At 43.6% G+C, this 17,279-nt stretch overlaps 1 protein-coding gene across 1 annotated transcript in view; it reads right to left on the bottom strand.

The window, feature by feature from the left end:
* Positions 1–17,279, bottom strand: part of LOC116972617 (uncharacterized protein PFB0765w-like) — a 32,562-nt gene that overhangs the window by 1,394 nt on the left and 13,889 nt on the right. The window contains exons 7-12 of the mRNA XM_033020432.1: positions 14,603–14,711; positions 12,408–12,460; positions 10,961–11,077; positions 8,697–8,807; positions 6,593–6,679; positions 735–798 (exon numbers count right to left, since the gene is read on the bottom strand). Coding sequence (XP_032876323.1) covers positions 735–798; positions 6,593–6,679; positions 8,697–8,807; positions 10,961–11,077; positions 12,408–12,460; positions 14,603–14,711 — 541 coding nt within the window. The remainder of the gene's footprint in view (positions 1–734; positions 799–6,592; positions 6,680–8,696; positions 8,808–10,960; positions 11,078–12,407; positions 12,461–14,602; positions 14,712–17,279) is intronic.

The following is a 17,279-nucleotide window of genomic DNA, read 5'->3' as shown; positions in this document are numbered from 1 at the left end:
TCGGGAGACATTGCTGTTAAGGGTGATATTCTTGGAACCATCTCCTTTATTAGTTGTTTAAGACTCCACCAACATATGACGAGTGTTTGACGGCACTGGGCCTGTACTCACTGGAGATAAGAAGAATTAGGGGGGGGGGGGGAACCTCATTGAAACTTACAGAATAGTGAAAGGCTTGTATAGAATGGATGTGGAGACCATGTTTCCACTAGTGGGAGAGTCTAGGACTAGAGGACAGCAGAATTAAAGGACGTTCCTTTAGGAAGGAGATGGAGGCATTTCTTTAGTCAGAGGGTGGTGAATCTGTGGAATTCTTTGCCAGAGAAGGCTGTGGCGGCCAAGTCAGTGGATATATTTAAGGCAGAGATAGATAGATTCTTGATTAGTATGGATGTTAGGGGTTATGGGAGAAGGCAGGGGAATGGGATTAGGTGGGAGAGATAGATCAGCCATGATTGAATGGCGGTGTAGACTTGATGGGATGAATGGACTAGTTCTGCTCGTATCGCTTATGACCTCATGATCATTCACAAATGAGCATGGCAGGACTGTGGCACTTTGAGGTGATGTTTTGTTGCACAAATAATGTAGCCGTAGAATGCAGCCTTTGTTGCTCGTGACACCCTCGTCTCATCAAAATTGTGAGGGCAGGAAAAAGGATCCGTTGTAAAAATTGTTGAATTCATGAATTATAGTAGGATGATAAGTAATAAATATAAATTATAAATATATACCTCAGGAATTTCATCTTCCTCCTCAGCTTTCTCAATTTTGATCCGCTTGGCTTCATTCTTTCGTCTAAAGATACAGGAAAAAATATTGTTAAGTTATAAAATTTAAATAATACGGAACCACATTGAAGGAACAAATTGTTACTGACATTTGATAAAGATCTGAGGTCGGGCACCAACTCTCAGACATCTCCTCCTACTTACCCTTGGACCATGACCTTACAGACGAGCACCAGGCCACTATCTCTAGCACCATCACTGGCTTCATTGCTTCCGGCTCCCTGCCCTCCCAAGCCTCCAACCTCATCGTTCCCCAGCCCTGCACGGCCCGATTTTACCTTCTCCCCAAAATCCACAAACCTGACTGTCCTGGTAGACCCATTGTTTCTGCTTGTTCGTGTCCTACCGAACTGATTTCCACATACCTCGACTCCATCCTATCCCCCTTGGATAAATCCCTCCCTACCTGTGTCCAAGACACCTGACAAGCTTTTCGCCTCCTCCATGACTTCCATTTTCCAAGCCCCCATTCCCTCATCTTCACCGTGGATGTCCAATCATTCCACACCTCCATTCCCTATCTGGGGGTTCGTAAAGCCCTCCGTTTCTTCCTCGACCACAGAACCAACCAATCTCCGTTTACTGATACTCTCCTCCGCCTTGCGGAGCTGGTCCTTACCCTTAACAACTTTTCCTTTGAATCCTCCCATTTCCCCCAAATCCAAGGCGGAACTATGGGCACGCGCATGGGCCCCAGCTATGCCTGCCTCTTTGTAGAACAATCCTTGTTTGAGGTGTACTTTGGCCCTATCCCGAAACTCTACCTCTGCCACATCGACGACTGCATTGATGCTACCTCCTGCGACTCTCCGTAATCTTCTCAGGAAGTAGAGGCGCTGATGTGCTTTCTTAATAATTGCATCAGTGTTCTCGGACCAGGAAAGATCTTCAGAGATGTGCACGCCCAGGAATTTGAAGATCTTGACCCTTTCAACCATCGACCCGTTGATATAAACGGGACTGTGGGTCCCCATCCTACTCCTTCCAAAGTCCACAATCAGTTCCTTGGTTTTGTTGGTGTTGAGGGCCAGATTATTGTGCTGGCACCATATGCACAGTTGCTTGATCTCTCTTCTATACTCTGACTCATCCCCATCAGTGATACGTCCCACAACAGTGGTGTCGTCAGCGAACTTGATGATGGAGTTCGCACTATGACCGGCTACGCAGTCATGAGTATAGAGTGAGTACAGCAGGGGGCTGAGCACGCAACCTTGAGGTGCTCCCGTGCTGATTGTTATCGAGGCTGACACATTTCCACCTATACGAACAGACTGTGGTCTGTGAATGAGGAAGTCGAGGATTCAATTGCAGAGGGATGCGCAGAGACCCAGTTCTGCGAGTTTGGTAACCAGCTTGGAGGGGATGATTGTATTAAATGCCGATGTAATCAATGAATAACAGCCTGACATATGAGTTTTTGTTGTCCAAGTGGTCCAGAGCGGAGTGGAGGCCAGGTTGATCTGTCATGGCGGTAAGCGAACTGCAGTGGGTCCAGGTTTTTGTCGAGGTAGGAGTTGATTTGCGCCATGATCAACCTCTCAAAGCACTTCATCACCACAGACGTTAGTGCCACTGGTCGAAAGTCATTGAGGCACGTCACCTTACTCTTCTTGGGCACTGGTATAATTGATGCCCTTTTAAAGCAGGTGGGAACTTCAGACCTCAGAAGTGAGAGGTTGAAAATGTCCGTAAAAACTCCCGCCAGTTGGTCTGCACAGGTTTTTAGAACACGACCGGATATACCATCAGGTCCAGGTGCTTTCCGAGGGTTCACGCCTCTGAACGATTTCCTGACATCGGCCTCTGTGACTGAGACTGAAATACCACCACGGCAAATGGAGGCGCGGGAAGGCACATCAATGATCTACCTATCAAAGCGTGCGTAAAACACATTGAACTCGTCAGGGAGTGATGTTTCACTGACATTCGAGCTGCCTCCTGATTTTGCCTTGTAGGAGGTGATTGCATTCAGGCCCTGCCACAGCTGCCGAACATCTGTCTCCAGTTTGGAGCAGAAGTTCCTTTTGGCCTTTTTGATGGCCTTACCAAAGTCGTATCTGCACATCTTGTAGACCACTGTATCATCGGACATGAATGCCCGGTGTCTGGTCTTCAGAAGAGTGCGGATCTCAAAGTTCATCCAAGGTTTCTGATTGGGAAACACTCAGAAGGTTTTTGTAGGGATGCAGTCCTCCACACATTTCTTTACGAAGTCTAACGACTGTGGCGTATTCGTTCAAGTCCGTTGCCGAGTCCTTGAACATTGCCCAGTCTACAGACCCCCCCCCCCGACCAGCTCTGTACTGTCCTCACCTCTGGGGGTGCTTTCTTCAGTTACTGCCTGTAGGCAGGAAGAAGCAGCATGGTCGGATTTACCGAAGTGAGGGTGAGGGATAGAGCAATAGGCATTCTTGATGGTGGTGTAGCAGTGGTCGAGGGTGTTTGGTCCTCTGGTGCAGCAGGAGACATGTTGGTGGAAGTTAGGGAGTGATTTCTTGAGGTTTGCCGTATTCAAGTCCCCAGCAATGGTGGTAAATGCCTCGGGGTAAGACGTCTGTTGTTTGTTGACCACGGCGTGCAGCTTCTCCAGTGCCAGACGGACGTCTGCCTGGGGTGGGATGTAGACCGCGGTCAGGATGATGGAGGTGAATTCCTTTGGGAGGTAGAAGGGACGGCACTTCACCGCCAGATGTTCCAGGCGTGGAGAGCAGGAGTTGGACGGGACTGCCACGTCTGAGCACCACACAGAGTTGACCATGAGGCAGACGCCCCCTCCTCTCCCTTTCCCAGATGCCAATGTACGGTCCATACGGTGGATGGAGAACCCTTCAGGCTGGACCGCTGAGTCTGGGGAGCTGGGAGTGAGCCATGTCTCTGTGAAACAGAACACAGAGCATTCCCTCAGCTCCCTTTGATAAAGCAGCCTTGCCCTTAAGTCCTCCACTTTATTTTCAAGGGACTGTACATTGGCCAGTGGGATAGTAGGGAGAGGGGGTCGAAGTCCCCTGCGCTTCAGTCTGACCTGAAGTCCTGCCTGTCGGCCACGTTTCCGGACACAATGGAGGCCTCCCCTTTGTTTCCAGGTACTGTGTTTACTGTACCTGCTGTTTCTGTAAACCTGCGCTGGAACGGGGATTCCTTGACAGACGGCAGCTCCAGCTCCGTTGTTCCTGGAAGATCCTGCTCGTCAGCTCTGGAGGTCATCCCAGAGTTTCCAGGTACAGTACCTGCGTTCCTCCATCGGGTCGGGAGTTTTACAGCCAGCGTGGGAAAGTTTAAAGTCCAGGGCTCCCGCAGCTGCGGGGGATTACGAAATCGTAAGAGCCTTCAGGTGCCCGAGCAGCTTGTCCGAAACAGCACCGATTTCTGCCAATTTAAGAAGCGGAAGGTTTGCGAGTAGATTTCTGGGTGACGGGTGGGATGATAATATAACCCATTTGTGAGCTGCTGCTATCTCAATACAATGATATTTAATTGGAAAGGCTTCATTTTGTGATGAAATATAAGAGTCACCTCAATTGCGAGGTAATTGCAGCCAACCACTGCTTGTTCTCCCAAGTGAAGGTTTTAAATTGACATTGTATTGAAGGTTGACAACAAAAGAGGAAACCAACATTTCTTTTACCAAGTTTCGACAGACACCCAGACTGTTGTGCATATCCTCAAAGTCTTAGAAAAGCTTTGTCATAAGTTTAACACTGTGATATAAGAGAATTTTAATATAAAATTGCTGCCTGTTGGATAATTATGATCAGTACAATATTCCATAACCCTTTATTGTTTTCCCTACATAAAGCAGGCTCCACCACATTGATCTCTAGACAACTTACACCAATCCAAAATCACAAATGAATGATAGAAATGTACAGAATAGCGAAAGGCTTGGATAGAGTAGATGTGGAGAGGATGTTTCTACTAGTGGGAGAGTCTGGGATGAGAGGTCACAGCCTCAGAATGAAAGGACGGTCCTCTGGGAAGATGAGGAGGAATTTATTTAGTCAGAGGGTGGTGAATCTGTGGAATTTTTCTCCACAAACGGCCTTGGAGGCCAAGTCAGTGGATATTTGTAAGGCAGAGATAGACAGATTCTTGATTAGGTCTTCAGGGGAGAAGGCAGGAGAATGGGGTTAGGAGGGAGAGATAGATCAGCCTAATTTAGCTCCTATCACATATGACCTTATGACAAATGAACCATTGTAAGCACTGTTGCTAACAAAGACGCACCTCAACATTTGGATAGGTCAGCTGCTGAAAGCGTAGAATCTTTAATTTAGCAGTGGCTGAAACATGGGAAGTGTCTGACTCTGTTTGGAACACTGCCAACGGAAACGGAATCCACATCATCACCAGTGTGACACATCCAACATCACAAAGCAGCAAGAATTCAATCACAAACATTTTCAGCACTTGCCTTCTTGAACCTTTCATAAATCTGGATTAGATATTTATCCATTGATGGGATTCAGATTTACTACATGCTATAGTGACATCTCAACTCTTGATCATGGCATATTTGTCCAAGTCACTTCATTTCCCATCAACTAATACAGCTACTATGTTATGTTCTAAAGTTTGTAGGAGGCAAGGGTTGGAAGAATATAAAGTCTTTGGTAGGTAACAAGTTGAGGATGATTACAAAGATAATGATGGACAAAACTACACAGGGTCTTCAAAGCAAGAATAAAACATTTAAAATTAAGCAGATGGTATTGACCAGTACACACTAAGTGATGGAAGATTAGGATTGAAAGCCATCCAGATATGCACGGCTAAATATTGTGGATGATTAAACAAACTTCCAGAAGAACAGTATAATGTGCCCAAAAGATCGAGCCCAAAGAGAGTGGCGAGTCTGTGGAATTCTCTGCCTCAGAAGGCGGTGGAGGCCGGTTCTCTGGATACGTTCAAGAGAGAGCTAGATAGGGCTCTTAAAGATAGCGGAGTTGGGGGATATGGGGAGAAGGCAGGAACGGGGTACTGATTGGGGATGATCAGCCATGATCACATTGAATGGCGGTGCTGGCTCGAAGGGCCGAATCGCCTACTCCTGCACCTATTGTCTATTGATGTGAAATTGAAATTCACAAACTGAAGGGAAACTTGTAACGTTGATCTGTAATTGTTTAGGGGACACAAGATTAAAGAGTAATGAAACTACTCATTCTTTGATTCGAGCCAGGTTTCTGCAAGAGCCTATATGAAAGACCAAGCTTATCAAAAAAAATGTTTTTTATGTGCTGCATGGTATTTCTATGCTATGTGCAAGTGTATTTTATTTGTGATAAATGGGAATGACTTGGCTCAATATGATTGTGCATTAGCGGCAAAGTTGGTTTTAATTCATCATGCATCCGATGTGTACATAAAAGACTAGAACCATTTTTGTACTCCCAGACCCTGCTCTGAACAGACAACACAGACATTAGAAGGCTGCCACAGCTGATAATCAGAGGCAGCGGTAGAGTTGCTGCCTTACAGTGCTGGAGACCCAGCTTCAATCCTGACTACGGGTGCTGCCTGTACGGGGTTTGTATGTGATCCCCATCACCACGTGGGTTTTCACTGAGATCTTCGGTTTCCTCCCACATTCCAAAGGCTTACAGGTTTGTAGGTAAATTGCCTTGGTATAAATTGTCCCTAGTGTGTGTAGGATAGTGTTAATGTGCAGGGATCGCTGGTAGGCACGGACTCAGTGGGCCAACAGGCCTGTCTCCATGCTGTGTCTCTAAACTAAACTAATTGAATGGCGTTGTCAGACCAAATGGTTAGCCATGTAGTCACTTGACAATGGCACTTACTGGTTAGAGTTGACATCACAGTGAGCCCTTTTCTTAGCACATTCAACAGGAAATCCATCTTCATCCACATCTTGGTCCTCAACCAGCCTACAAATTATATGGACAAAAATAAGATTTCTATATAGCCACGACATGATATTTTCAAATCGCAGTTAATCAGATAACGTTTTTCTGATCTCTTTATTCTTAGAAACTATTCCTTTGACAGAAGATGTTTTGTAAAATAAAAAGTGGGAGCAAAATCAGTGCAAACCTCACCTTTCACAACTTTACTTTGCAACATCGGTTACAACTCTCGACTTCTAACTGTAGAACTCCTTTCAATAATATTGAAATAGTCTAGTTGTATAAAACATTGGTGAGACCGCATTTAGAATATTGTGTTCAGTTCTGGGCACCATGTTATAGGAAAGATGTTGTCAAGGGTACAGAGAAGATTTATGAGGATGTTGCCAGGACTAGAGGGTGAGTAGGGATAGAGATACGTTGAGTAGGCTGGGTTTCTATTCCTTGGATCGCAAAGGGATGAGTGGTGATCTTTTAGAGGTGTATAAAATCATGAGAGGAATAGATCAGGTATACAACCTCTCCATATAGCTCACACCCTCTAGTCCTGGCAACATCCTCATAAATCTTCTTTGTACCATTTCTAGCTTGACAACATCTTTCCTACAACATGGTGCCCAGAACTGAACACAATACTTTAAATGCCGTCTCACCAATGTCTTATACAACTGTAACATGATCTGTGGAATTATCTGCCACAGAAGGTAGTTGAGGCCAGTTCATTGGCTATATTTAAGAGGGAGTTAGATGTGGCCCTTGTGGCTAAAGGGATCAGGGGGTATGGAGAGAAGGCTGGGAAGGGATACCGAGTTGGATGATCGGCCATGATCATATTGAATGGCGGTGCAGGCTCGAAGGGCCGAATGGCCTACTCCTGCACCTATTTTCTATGTTTCTATCAGTATTCAGCTAGTGAAGATATAAATGGAGAAGGGATCATCAGGACAGCAGCTCCTATTGTGCTACATGAGGATTCTTATCCCCACTCCCACAGTCTCTGTTGGCTTGACAGAAAATGACCATCAATGTCTTACAGTTGAGAAAAGTATCCTCCCAGGCAATCAAAAACGGGATTGCTAGCAAACCTAAGCACATGGGTATCAATATTTTAAAGTGCCGAAAGGATCAGATTGAGGTTAATTCCCGGGATGGTGGGACTGTCATATGCTGAGAGAATGGAGCAGCTGGGCTTGTACACTCTGGAGTTTAGAAGGTTGAGAGGGGATCTCATTGAAACATATAAGATTGTTAAGGGTTTGGACACGCCAGAGGCAAGAAACATGTTCCCGATGTTGGGGGAGTCCAGAACCAGAGGCCACAGTTTAAGAATAAGGAGTAAGCCATTTAGAACGGAGAGGAGGAAACACTTTTTCTCACAGAGAGTGGTGAGTGTGGAATTCTCTGCTTCAGAGGGCGGTGGAGGCGGGTTCTCTGGATGTTTTCAAAAGAGAGCTAGATAGGGCTCTTAAAGATAGCGGAGTCAGGGGATATGGGGAGAAGGCAGGAACGGGGTACTGATTGGGGATGATCAGCTATGATTACATTGAATTGCGGTGCTGGCTCAAAGGACCGAATGGCCTACTCCTGCACCTATTGTCTATTGATTGGTGAAGGATTGACCTGTGAAGGAAGATTCCAAAAACAAGTACTTTTCAGCTTTGAATGAACAACTCATTCTAAATATCTAGAAAACATTCTATTTAGCGACATTCTCCTCAACAAAAAGCACACGTTATAACCAGCTTCTGAAGCACGATTCTCAGCTTTTGAAGCCTGATGATCAGACACACTTTTCCAGCTATCATTCCAATAAAAAAATTAGAGAATTAGCTATTATTGCTAATTCATTTTCCATGTAGATGTAGCTTGCTAACCCATTTTCTATGTAGATTGCTAATACATTTTCTGTTAGTATTAATTGCTCCATCTGAAAACTGGAGTTTCAATCTGAAGAAACATGTAGTGTAATTAACAGTGACCAGGCAATCATAACACCATCACAAATTTGATAGAGACTGAATTGATAATTCTGACTCACTTTGTAGAAGGATCCTCAGCATGTTCATCGTTCTTCTCTACTTGCTCGCTTTCTGGATTTTCACCATCTTCCTCAGAGCTGACTGGCTCTGTTTGCATATTCACATTAGGCCTTTAACCAATAAAAGGTAAACTATTGTTATTGAAAATGTTACAGTCACATGCGGCGTGGTGGCACAGCGGTAGAGTTGCTGCCTCACAGCGGCAGAGATCCAGGTTCCATCCCGACTATGGGTGCTGTCTGTACGGAGTTTGTACGTTCTCCCTGTTACCTGCGTGGGTTTTCACCGAGACAATAGACAATAGAGCTTCGGTTTCCTCCCACACTCCAAAGACGTACAGGTTTGAGTGTTAATTGCCTTGTGTTTGTCTACTTGGTATAACTGTAAATTGTCCCTAGTGTGTGTCGGCTTGTGTTATTGTGCGGAGATGGCTGGTCGGTGTGGACTAGGTGGGCTGGATCTCTAAACTAAACATCAAGCATCAAATCTTTGCAAAGTAATCCGTTAAAACATACTACTTAATAGCAATATAGAACAGTACTACTGTACGGACAAGGTATAGGTGATGGTGGCAAGGAAGATGGTGCAAAAATAAATACACATGTACTTTTTGACTAAAACCGCAGCAGATTCTGCGCAAAAGTAATCTCACAAAACACAAAAATACATACCATCACATAGGCAGGATGTGAAGGTATAGAAAGATAAATTACAGGAACACACTCTTTAACCAAGTATTAGAAAGATCACAGCGAAAGCCAAAGGCTGGAACGCAGTGGATAAATGAAATATTATGGTAATGGTGCTCTGGAGAGGTGAAGTGTAATTAAGTGTAACTACAGAGAGGATGGTACTGAATAGTTGGCCAAAGCCAACAATCAATAATTTTGTGTAGGAAGGAACTGCAGATGCTGGTTTAAACCGTAGACACAAAAAAGCTGGAGTAACTCAGTGGGTCAGGCAGTATCATAAGATAATAAGTGATACGAGCAGAATTAAGCCATTCGGCCCATCAAGTCTACTCTGCCATTCAATCATGTCTGACCTATCTCACCCTCCTAACCCCATTCTCCTGCCTTCTACCCATAACCTTGGACACTTGTACCAATCAAGAATCTATCTCTGCTCTAAAAATATCCACTGACTTGGCCTCCACAGCCAAATGTGGCAAATAATTCCAGATTCACCACTTTCTGCCGAAAGAGATTCCTCCTAAAATATTTCCTAAAAGAACGTCCTTTAATTCTGAGGCTACGACCTCTCGTCCTAGATTCTCCCACTAGTGGAAACATCCTCTCCACATCCACTCTATCCAGTGGCGTAGCAGTAGAGTTGCTGCCTAATAGTGCTTACAGCGCCAGAGACCCGGGTTCGATCCTGACGACAGGTGCTATCTGTACGGAGTTTGTACATTCTCCCTGTATCCGCGTGGGTTTTCTCCGAGATCTTCGGTTTCCTCCCACACTCCAACGAAAGTACAAGTTTGTGAGTTAATTGGCTTGGAAAATGTAAATTGTCTCTAGTGTGTGCAGGATAGTGGTAATATACAGGGATTGCTGGTTGGTGCGGACTCGGTGAGCCAAAGGGCCTGTTTCCACGCTGCATCTCTAAACTAAACTCTGGTTAAAATGTTGTGTATCATGTATAATTAGTCAACCGATTGTTAATATAATAATAAATAATGAATTTGTAAATATAATATCCCCCCCAACCCCTCTCCATATCCTGTGCCCTTCCCCACCCGGGCCCCAATTCTCCCATTATCTCGCGCCTTGCAGCGGCGGCAATGCCCCACGGAGTCGACCGTGGTTGACGAGAACGTGGGGGGACTGCCATGAGGGAGGGGGAAGGACAATGGACAATGGGGATGGAGGGAGAACAAAGGACACTGGGGACCCGGCATGGGGGAACCGCAGTGGGAAGAGAGCAAAAGGAAGAGCCGGCGTGCTTTGTAACTTTGTCAGCCCTCTCCTGTCCCTCTTTCCTCCACAGCCCTGTCCCATACCACCTACATGGAGATCTTAGTGAAAAGATATCTACTGCGAGCTTCTTTGGACCTGCTTATTTCTCATTTGCTGCTGAAGAAAACATCCAGAGGTGGAAAAATGTCATTGAGGAAATTACATAGGCCCTAAAATATCTGAGATTATTAAATATATTTTACTTTCACTGATGGTAATTTAGGATTACATTGCACCACTGAACGATAATTCCCACCTGTAACAAAACAAGACTATGAAAGATCAAACATTTCTTATCTTACTCCTCCACAAAGTGATCTCCCCTCTCTGGAGTTTCTTTGCTCGTTAGTTTTCCAGTTGTTATTTTTTCAGTTGCATCTTGATCACCAATGCCTGCTTCCAGTTCATTATCTGATCTACTGTTCAAAAGAAATACAATTGTCAGATCAGCTTACCAAAAGTATTAATTGAAGTTTATAAACAAAGAAAATAGGTGCAGATGGCCCTTCGAGCCAGCATCGCCATTCAATATGATCATGGCTGATCGTCCAAAATCAGTACCCCGTTCCTGCTTTCTCCCCATATCCCCTGATTCTGTTAGCCCTAATAGCTCTATCTAACACTCTCTTGAAGACATCCAGTGAATTGGCTTCCACTGCCTTCTGAGGCAGAGAATTCCATAGATTCACAACTCTCTGGGTGGAAATGTGTTTCCTCATCTCAGTCATAAATGGCTTACCCCTTATTCTTAAACTGTGACCCCTAGTTCTGGACTGCCCCAACACGGGGAACATGTTTCCTGCATCTACCCTGTCCAAACTCTTAAGAATTTTATATGTTTCTATAAGATTCCCTCTCATCCTTCCAAAGTCCAGTGAATATAAGCCTAGTCGACCCATTCTTTCATTATATGTCAGTCCCGCCATCCCGGGTAATTAACCCGGTGAACCTACACTGCACTCCCTCAATGACAATAATATCCTTCCTCAAATTAGGACCAAAATTGCACACAATACTCCCAAGTGCGGTCTCACCAGGGCCCTGTACAACTGCAGTAGGACCTCCTTGCTCCTAAACTCAAATCCAACATGCCATTAGCTTTTTTCACTGCCTGCTGTACCTGACTGAAGAAGTTGTCTCGACCCGAAACGTCGCTCATTCCTTCAGACACCAAAATTAATACCATTGATTGGTATTAGAAATTGTTGGCAGAGTTCTCACATAATGCCCGTTTAATTTAATTAAGACAAGCTATATTGATTTAAAAAAAATTAAAACAGGGATTATGGGCAAAAGCAACTTAGTTTTGTAAATGAAAAAGGGGCAGATGAACAAATGAAAGAGAGGATAAGGAACTTCTTGAGATTGTTATCCAGAGTTGGTGGCTGAGCCAGCTACTGTCCATATTCAAGATTACTTTGGTGGAAAAGGGGATAAGGCAACATAAGTAATGTGGCAAATGTGATTGTGATTATTATGTACAAGTAGAAATTGTGAAAGATGTTTTCATCAGCTGAAAATAAGGCAATATTAATTATTTTGTAACTAAGCGCTGTGCCTGAATATGCAAGTACATGTGCACATGCACACTTCGTGGGCATTGGGGAAGGCCATTGCTTCACCTACTCTGGACTGGATTGCTGGGAACAGTGCCAAAAGGTATATTCCAAAAGATTAAGTTCACAAAGACTCAAACTATTTCCAGTTCAACTAGGCAATTTAAGTCACGTCAAGTCCAAAGATACATACCTATTGAGACTACTTTCTTTCTGGTCTTGTGGTTGATTGGAAGATATCTTTTCCTGCAAAAACCACGTACAATGCTGAACACTTGCACTTAACACGGAAATATCAAAACTATTCACATGCAAACAGTACATCTTATCAACAGCAATTTGTTTTGGTTACTGACTCAACTTGATTCTAACTGCAATGGCAATTCTGGTTGCCTCTTGAACACATTCAGTCTGCTCAATGAGTGAATACAAACTTGAAATAACTCAACAAGTCAAGATGATACTATAACATTATGAAATGCTAAAGCATAAAAGCAGATTCAATCAATCAATCAAGTCCATGTTATTTTTGTAGAGCATTCCAATCTGACCTATTCCTTCCCTTTTCCCATTTGCATGCAAACTATTTAAGTTGTTCAACCCTTTGTTCAATGGTCCCAAGGAACCTACAGACTAAGTTTTAAATCAAATAGTCACATTGCTTTTACTCACATTTATGCCATCAACACTAATTCATGTCCTTAGGCCATTATTTTAAAACATTGATTCCCTGGTTCTAGGAACCATATTCTAATTCTGCCATATATTGTTGTCATCATGTAGCAAACATCTTATGAGATCATCCTTCAATCACCAGCTTTTCCAGTCAAATCCTGTGCCCACAACCCATCACCCCCAAACTATTCGAGTGAATTTCTGCTGCCTAAAACCATCACAACCTTCCTAACATGTGCTCTCCAGGATTAGACCATAGAAAAAGACCAACACAGTGGAGCAGTGGTAGAGTTGCTGCCTCACAGCGCCAGAAACCATGGTTCGATCCTGGCTTTTGGTGCTTGTTTGTACGTTCTCCCCGTGACCGAGTGGGTTTTCTCCGAGAACTTTGCATTCCTCCCACACGCCAAAGACGTACAGGTTTGTAGGTTAATTAGCATATTAGGTATAAATGTAAAAATTGTACCTAGTGTAGGATAGTGTTAGTATGTGGGGATCACTAGTCGGTGTGGACTCGGTGAGCCAAAGGGCCTGTTTCCATGCTGTATCTTTAAACTAAACAAAGACTTAATTCTTAACTCTGCTAAATATTTCCATTTAATTTAGATAAGGCCTGATTCTCTTCCCCAAAACACACAAAAAATCCCTCATTTTAAGAAAAGAACAAATGGTCTTCAAGGGATACGAATATATCCATGTCAGACAGACCATTTTCAACAGGTCTTCGATTTGGTATGTTAGAAATGGGCATGCAGTCAGTGACAACGGCAGACGTCATTCAAAGACTATTGAAGTTATATCACTGATAAGGGATAATGCGAGTCAGAACATTAATAAAATGGTCATCTCTCTCCCCCTCATGGACATTAGGAAATGCCCTTGCTTTAACTAAAGTAGTGTTGTCAAGCTGGAAAGGGTACAGAGATGTACAAGGATGTTGCCAGGACTAGAGGGTCTGTACTTTATGGAGTGGTTGAGTAGACAATAGGTGCAAGAGTAGGCCTTTCAGCCCATTCAATGTGATCATGGCTGATCATCCCCAATCAGTACCCCGTTCCTGCCTTCTCCCCATATCTCCGGACTCCGCTATCTTTAAGAACCCTATCTAGCTCTCTCTTGAAAGTATCCAGAGAACTGGACTCCACTGTCCTCTGAGGCAGAGAATTCCACAGATTCCCAACTCTGTGTGTGAAAAAGTAGGCATGGACTCTATTCCTTGGAGCGCAGGAGGATGAGGGATGATCTTATAGAGGTAACATGAGAGAAATAGATTGGGTAGATGCACAGAGTCTCTTGCCCAGAGTAGGTGAATCGAGGACCAGAGGACATAGGTTTAAAGTGAAGGGGGAAAGATTTAAAAGGAATCTGAGGGGTAACTTTTTCACACAAAGGGTGGTGGGTGTATGGAACGAGCTGCCAGAGGAGGTAGTTGAGGCAGGGACTATCCCAACATTTAAGAAACAGTTTGGCAGGTACATGGATTGGACAGGTTTGGAGGGATACGGACCAGTTGGGACTACTGTAGCTGGGACATGTTGGCCAGTGTGGCCAAGTTGGGCCGACGGGCCTGTTTCCACACTGTATCACTCTATGAACAAGGGAAGGCAGTAATAGGAATGAAGGAAACAAGTTGTCAAGAGTCATATGGTTGCTGACTGGAACAAGCTTCTTGGAAAGATGGTCCTAACTTTGTTAATTAATGTGCATTATTACCCTTTTTTTGAATTTTTTATTCTTATTTTTTTGTTTTTTGGCACAGAATTCTTTGAGCTGTTCATCCATATCCAAGAGCATATCTTCAAAGGATTCCTGACACGAGGATCTGTGGAAAATAAAACATCAGAAAATAAGTGAGTCACAGAATTAATGAAATGTTTGCCGAAATGATTCCCGACTTCTGAATTTCCAGAAGTCTGAAGAAGGGTTTCGGCCTGAAACGTTGCCTATTTCCTTCGCTGCATGGATGCTGCTGCATCCGCTGAGTTTCTCCAGCACTTTTGTCTACCTCTGAATTTCCAATATTGTTCTGGCAAATAGAACTAAAAGGAAAAGGAACTAATAATAACAGTGAAAGGCCTGGATAGAGTGGATGTGGAGAGGATGTCTCCACTAGTGGGAGAGTCTAGGACTATATGTCATAGCCTCAGAATTAAAATACATCCCTTTATGAAGATGAGGAGTAATTTCTTTAGCGGGTGGTGAATCTGTGGAATTCATTGCCACAGAAGGCTGTGGAGACCAAATGAATAGTAAGATTAAACGAGAACTTACCAGTTTGAAGTTTGATCTTTATTTTATGAGGAGTTACGATGAGGGATTACGTGAAGAAGGCCCGTTCAGCCGCACGTGCGTCAATCTCCAACGGTGTGAAAACACAGATAATAATAACAGTGACTGAAGTATGATAGTAAGATGAAAGAAGACTAGAACTACCAGATGATCTTAACGAGAGCTGGGAGCGGAGGGCACGTAATCCCTCATTGTAACTCCTCATAAAATAAAGATCAAACTTCAAACTGGTAAGTTCTCGTTTAATCTTACTATTTTACTTCGGAGTCACGTGAGTGACTACGTGAAGATATCACAGCTCTGTGATTTCATGCCGTGAGAAAACAAGTCTACACAACCACAACTGCCTCATTGACAAATGAGGGAAAATATTCGTAATTCATACAGTCATGACATAGATTTAAACATGCTGATGCTGTTAAATAAGCAATAACAATAATCACATCTCTCATCCGGATGGAACCTATAACAGAACATAAAATAAATTGAGAAATACCCCTGGTCTGGCAACGGGTTATTATAACACGTTTGAAAATTTTGTTCATTTGACCACGCTACAGCCGTTAGGATGTGGTCCAGCGGAGCGTAATTAACCCTTGCTGCTGCTGTTATGGCAGCCCTGGTGGAGTGAGATCCGGATCAGTATCTACTCCTGCATAACTCAACTCAGTTTTAACACCTGGCAAGATCTGAGCAGACAGGTTCTTATAACGTCTTTTGTAACTAACAATCGTAGTTAGCTCAGAGTCTCAAATGCTCTTGGTGACCTTGACGTATTGTTGTAAATGTGTGTCCCCACATCACGAAAAGTCCGTGTATGTCTTGAACTATCTTGAGACCTGACACCCCTACTGCTCTGCTTAAATTAATTATAGCATAAAATCTTATGCATATATTCGCAGATATACCATCCTCTCCTGTCACAATAATGTAACGAGTGACCTGCTGCGCTAACCAGTGCCAGGAGGATAACTACCGAATGAGGTCCGATCAAAGCTAAGAATGTAGCTAAGAACTCCCTGGTGAAATAGTGTTAACACAATGTCAATCTCCCATACTGCATTGTACTTGTCCTGGGAAACTTGTGTAACAAATATCCTTTACTTAACTCGATATCCGAAGTGAACCCAACAACTTGGACCTTGTTATCTGCAGTAAGTCTGATGGAAAGCACCTTGGCACAGTTAATGATCCTATAATTCAATATTGTCAAAGACCATTTAAATGAACTGCAATAGCTCAGGATCTGTACCATATTAAATGTAACATGAGCATTAAACAAATGCTTCCCATCTGAAACAGCAAAGTACCGCTTTTTTGGTACCATTCCAGCGCTGTGAATACATACAAAAATAGGCGTGGCAACCCAAGCCGTAAGCAGTCTATGGAGAATCTGTAGAACATATCTTAATTTTATCATGCAACAGCTGATCTCTCAAGCCACAGGCTGAACCAGCAAGTTACGTTTAAAATAACCATATAATGTTGCATTATTATTATTCCCGACAAATCGGGGATCAAACTGCATAGGCCAATTCCACAGCTGGAACCTAAAGCGACTCTTGATGACTGTTTCAAGACCCGACTCATAAAACAAATTGGAGGAAGACATAAAAGACCATTCCTCATAGCGAGAATGTATCTTTCGCCACTCTTATGCCACACATTTTTGCAACCTTTAATTAGCATGAAACAATATATCTATATTCGGTGTTGCATTAAATCAGAATTTCATAAATACTGCGTGGTCCAACACCCATTCTGTGTTGTCATTGATCTGTACTTAATGACACTCCAGTGGCAAATTAGATTATGTACCTTTTACAGGATCTTTCCCCTGATTGCACCCTTGTGCTTATCATATGCCACAACTTAGTGTATCAACATGAAGTTGAGCATGCACCTATGCATATTCACTCAATCACTCTTTAACCCATAAATGCACTTAGGGTCTATAGATACACAAAAAAGCTGGAGAAACTCAGCGGGTGCAGCAGCATCTATGGAGTGAAGGAAACAGGCAACGTTTCGGGCCGAAACCCTTCTTCAGACTGATCGGGGGTGGGGGGGGGGGGGACAAGAAGTCTATAGATAGTTGATA

Source organism: Amblyraja radiata, chromosome 4 (genome assembly GCF_010909765.2).
Source record: "Amblyraja radiata isolate CabotCenter1 chromosome 4, sAmbRad1.1.pri, whole genome shotgun sequence".
Lineage (NCBI taxonomy): Eukaryota > Metazoa > Chordata > Chondrichthyes > Rajiformes > Rajidae > Amblyraja > Amblyraja radiata.
This window is presented reverse-complemented; position numbering and strand designations above follow the sequence as displayed.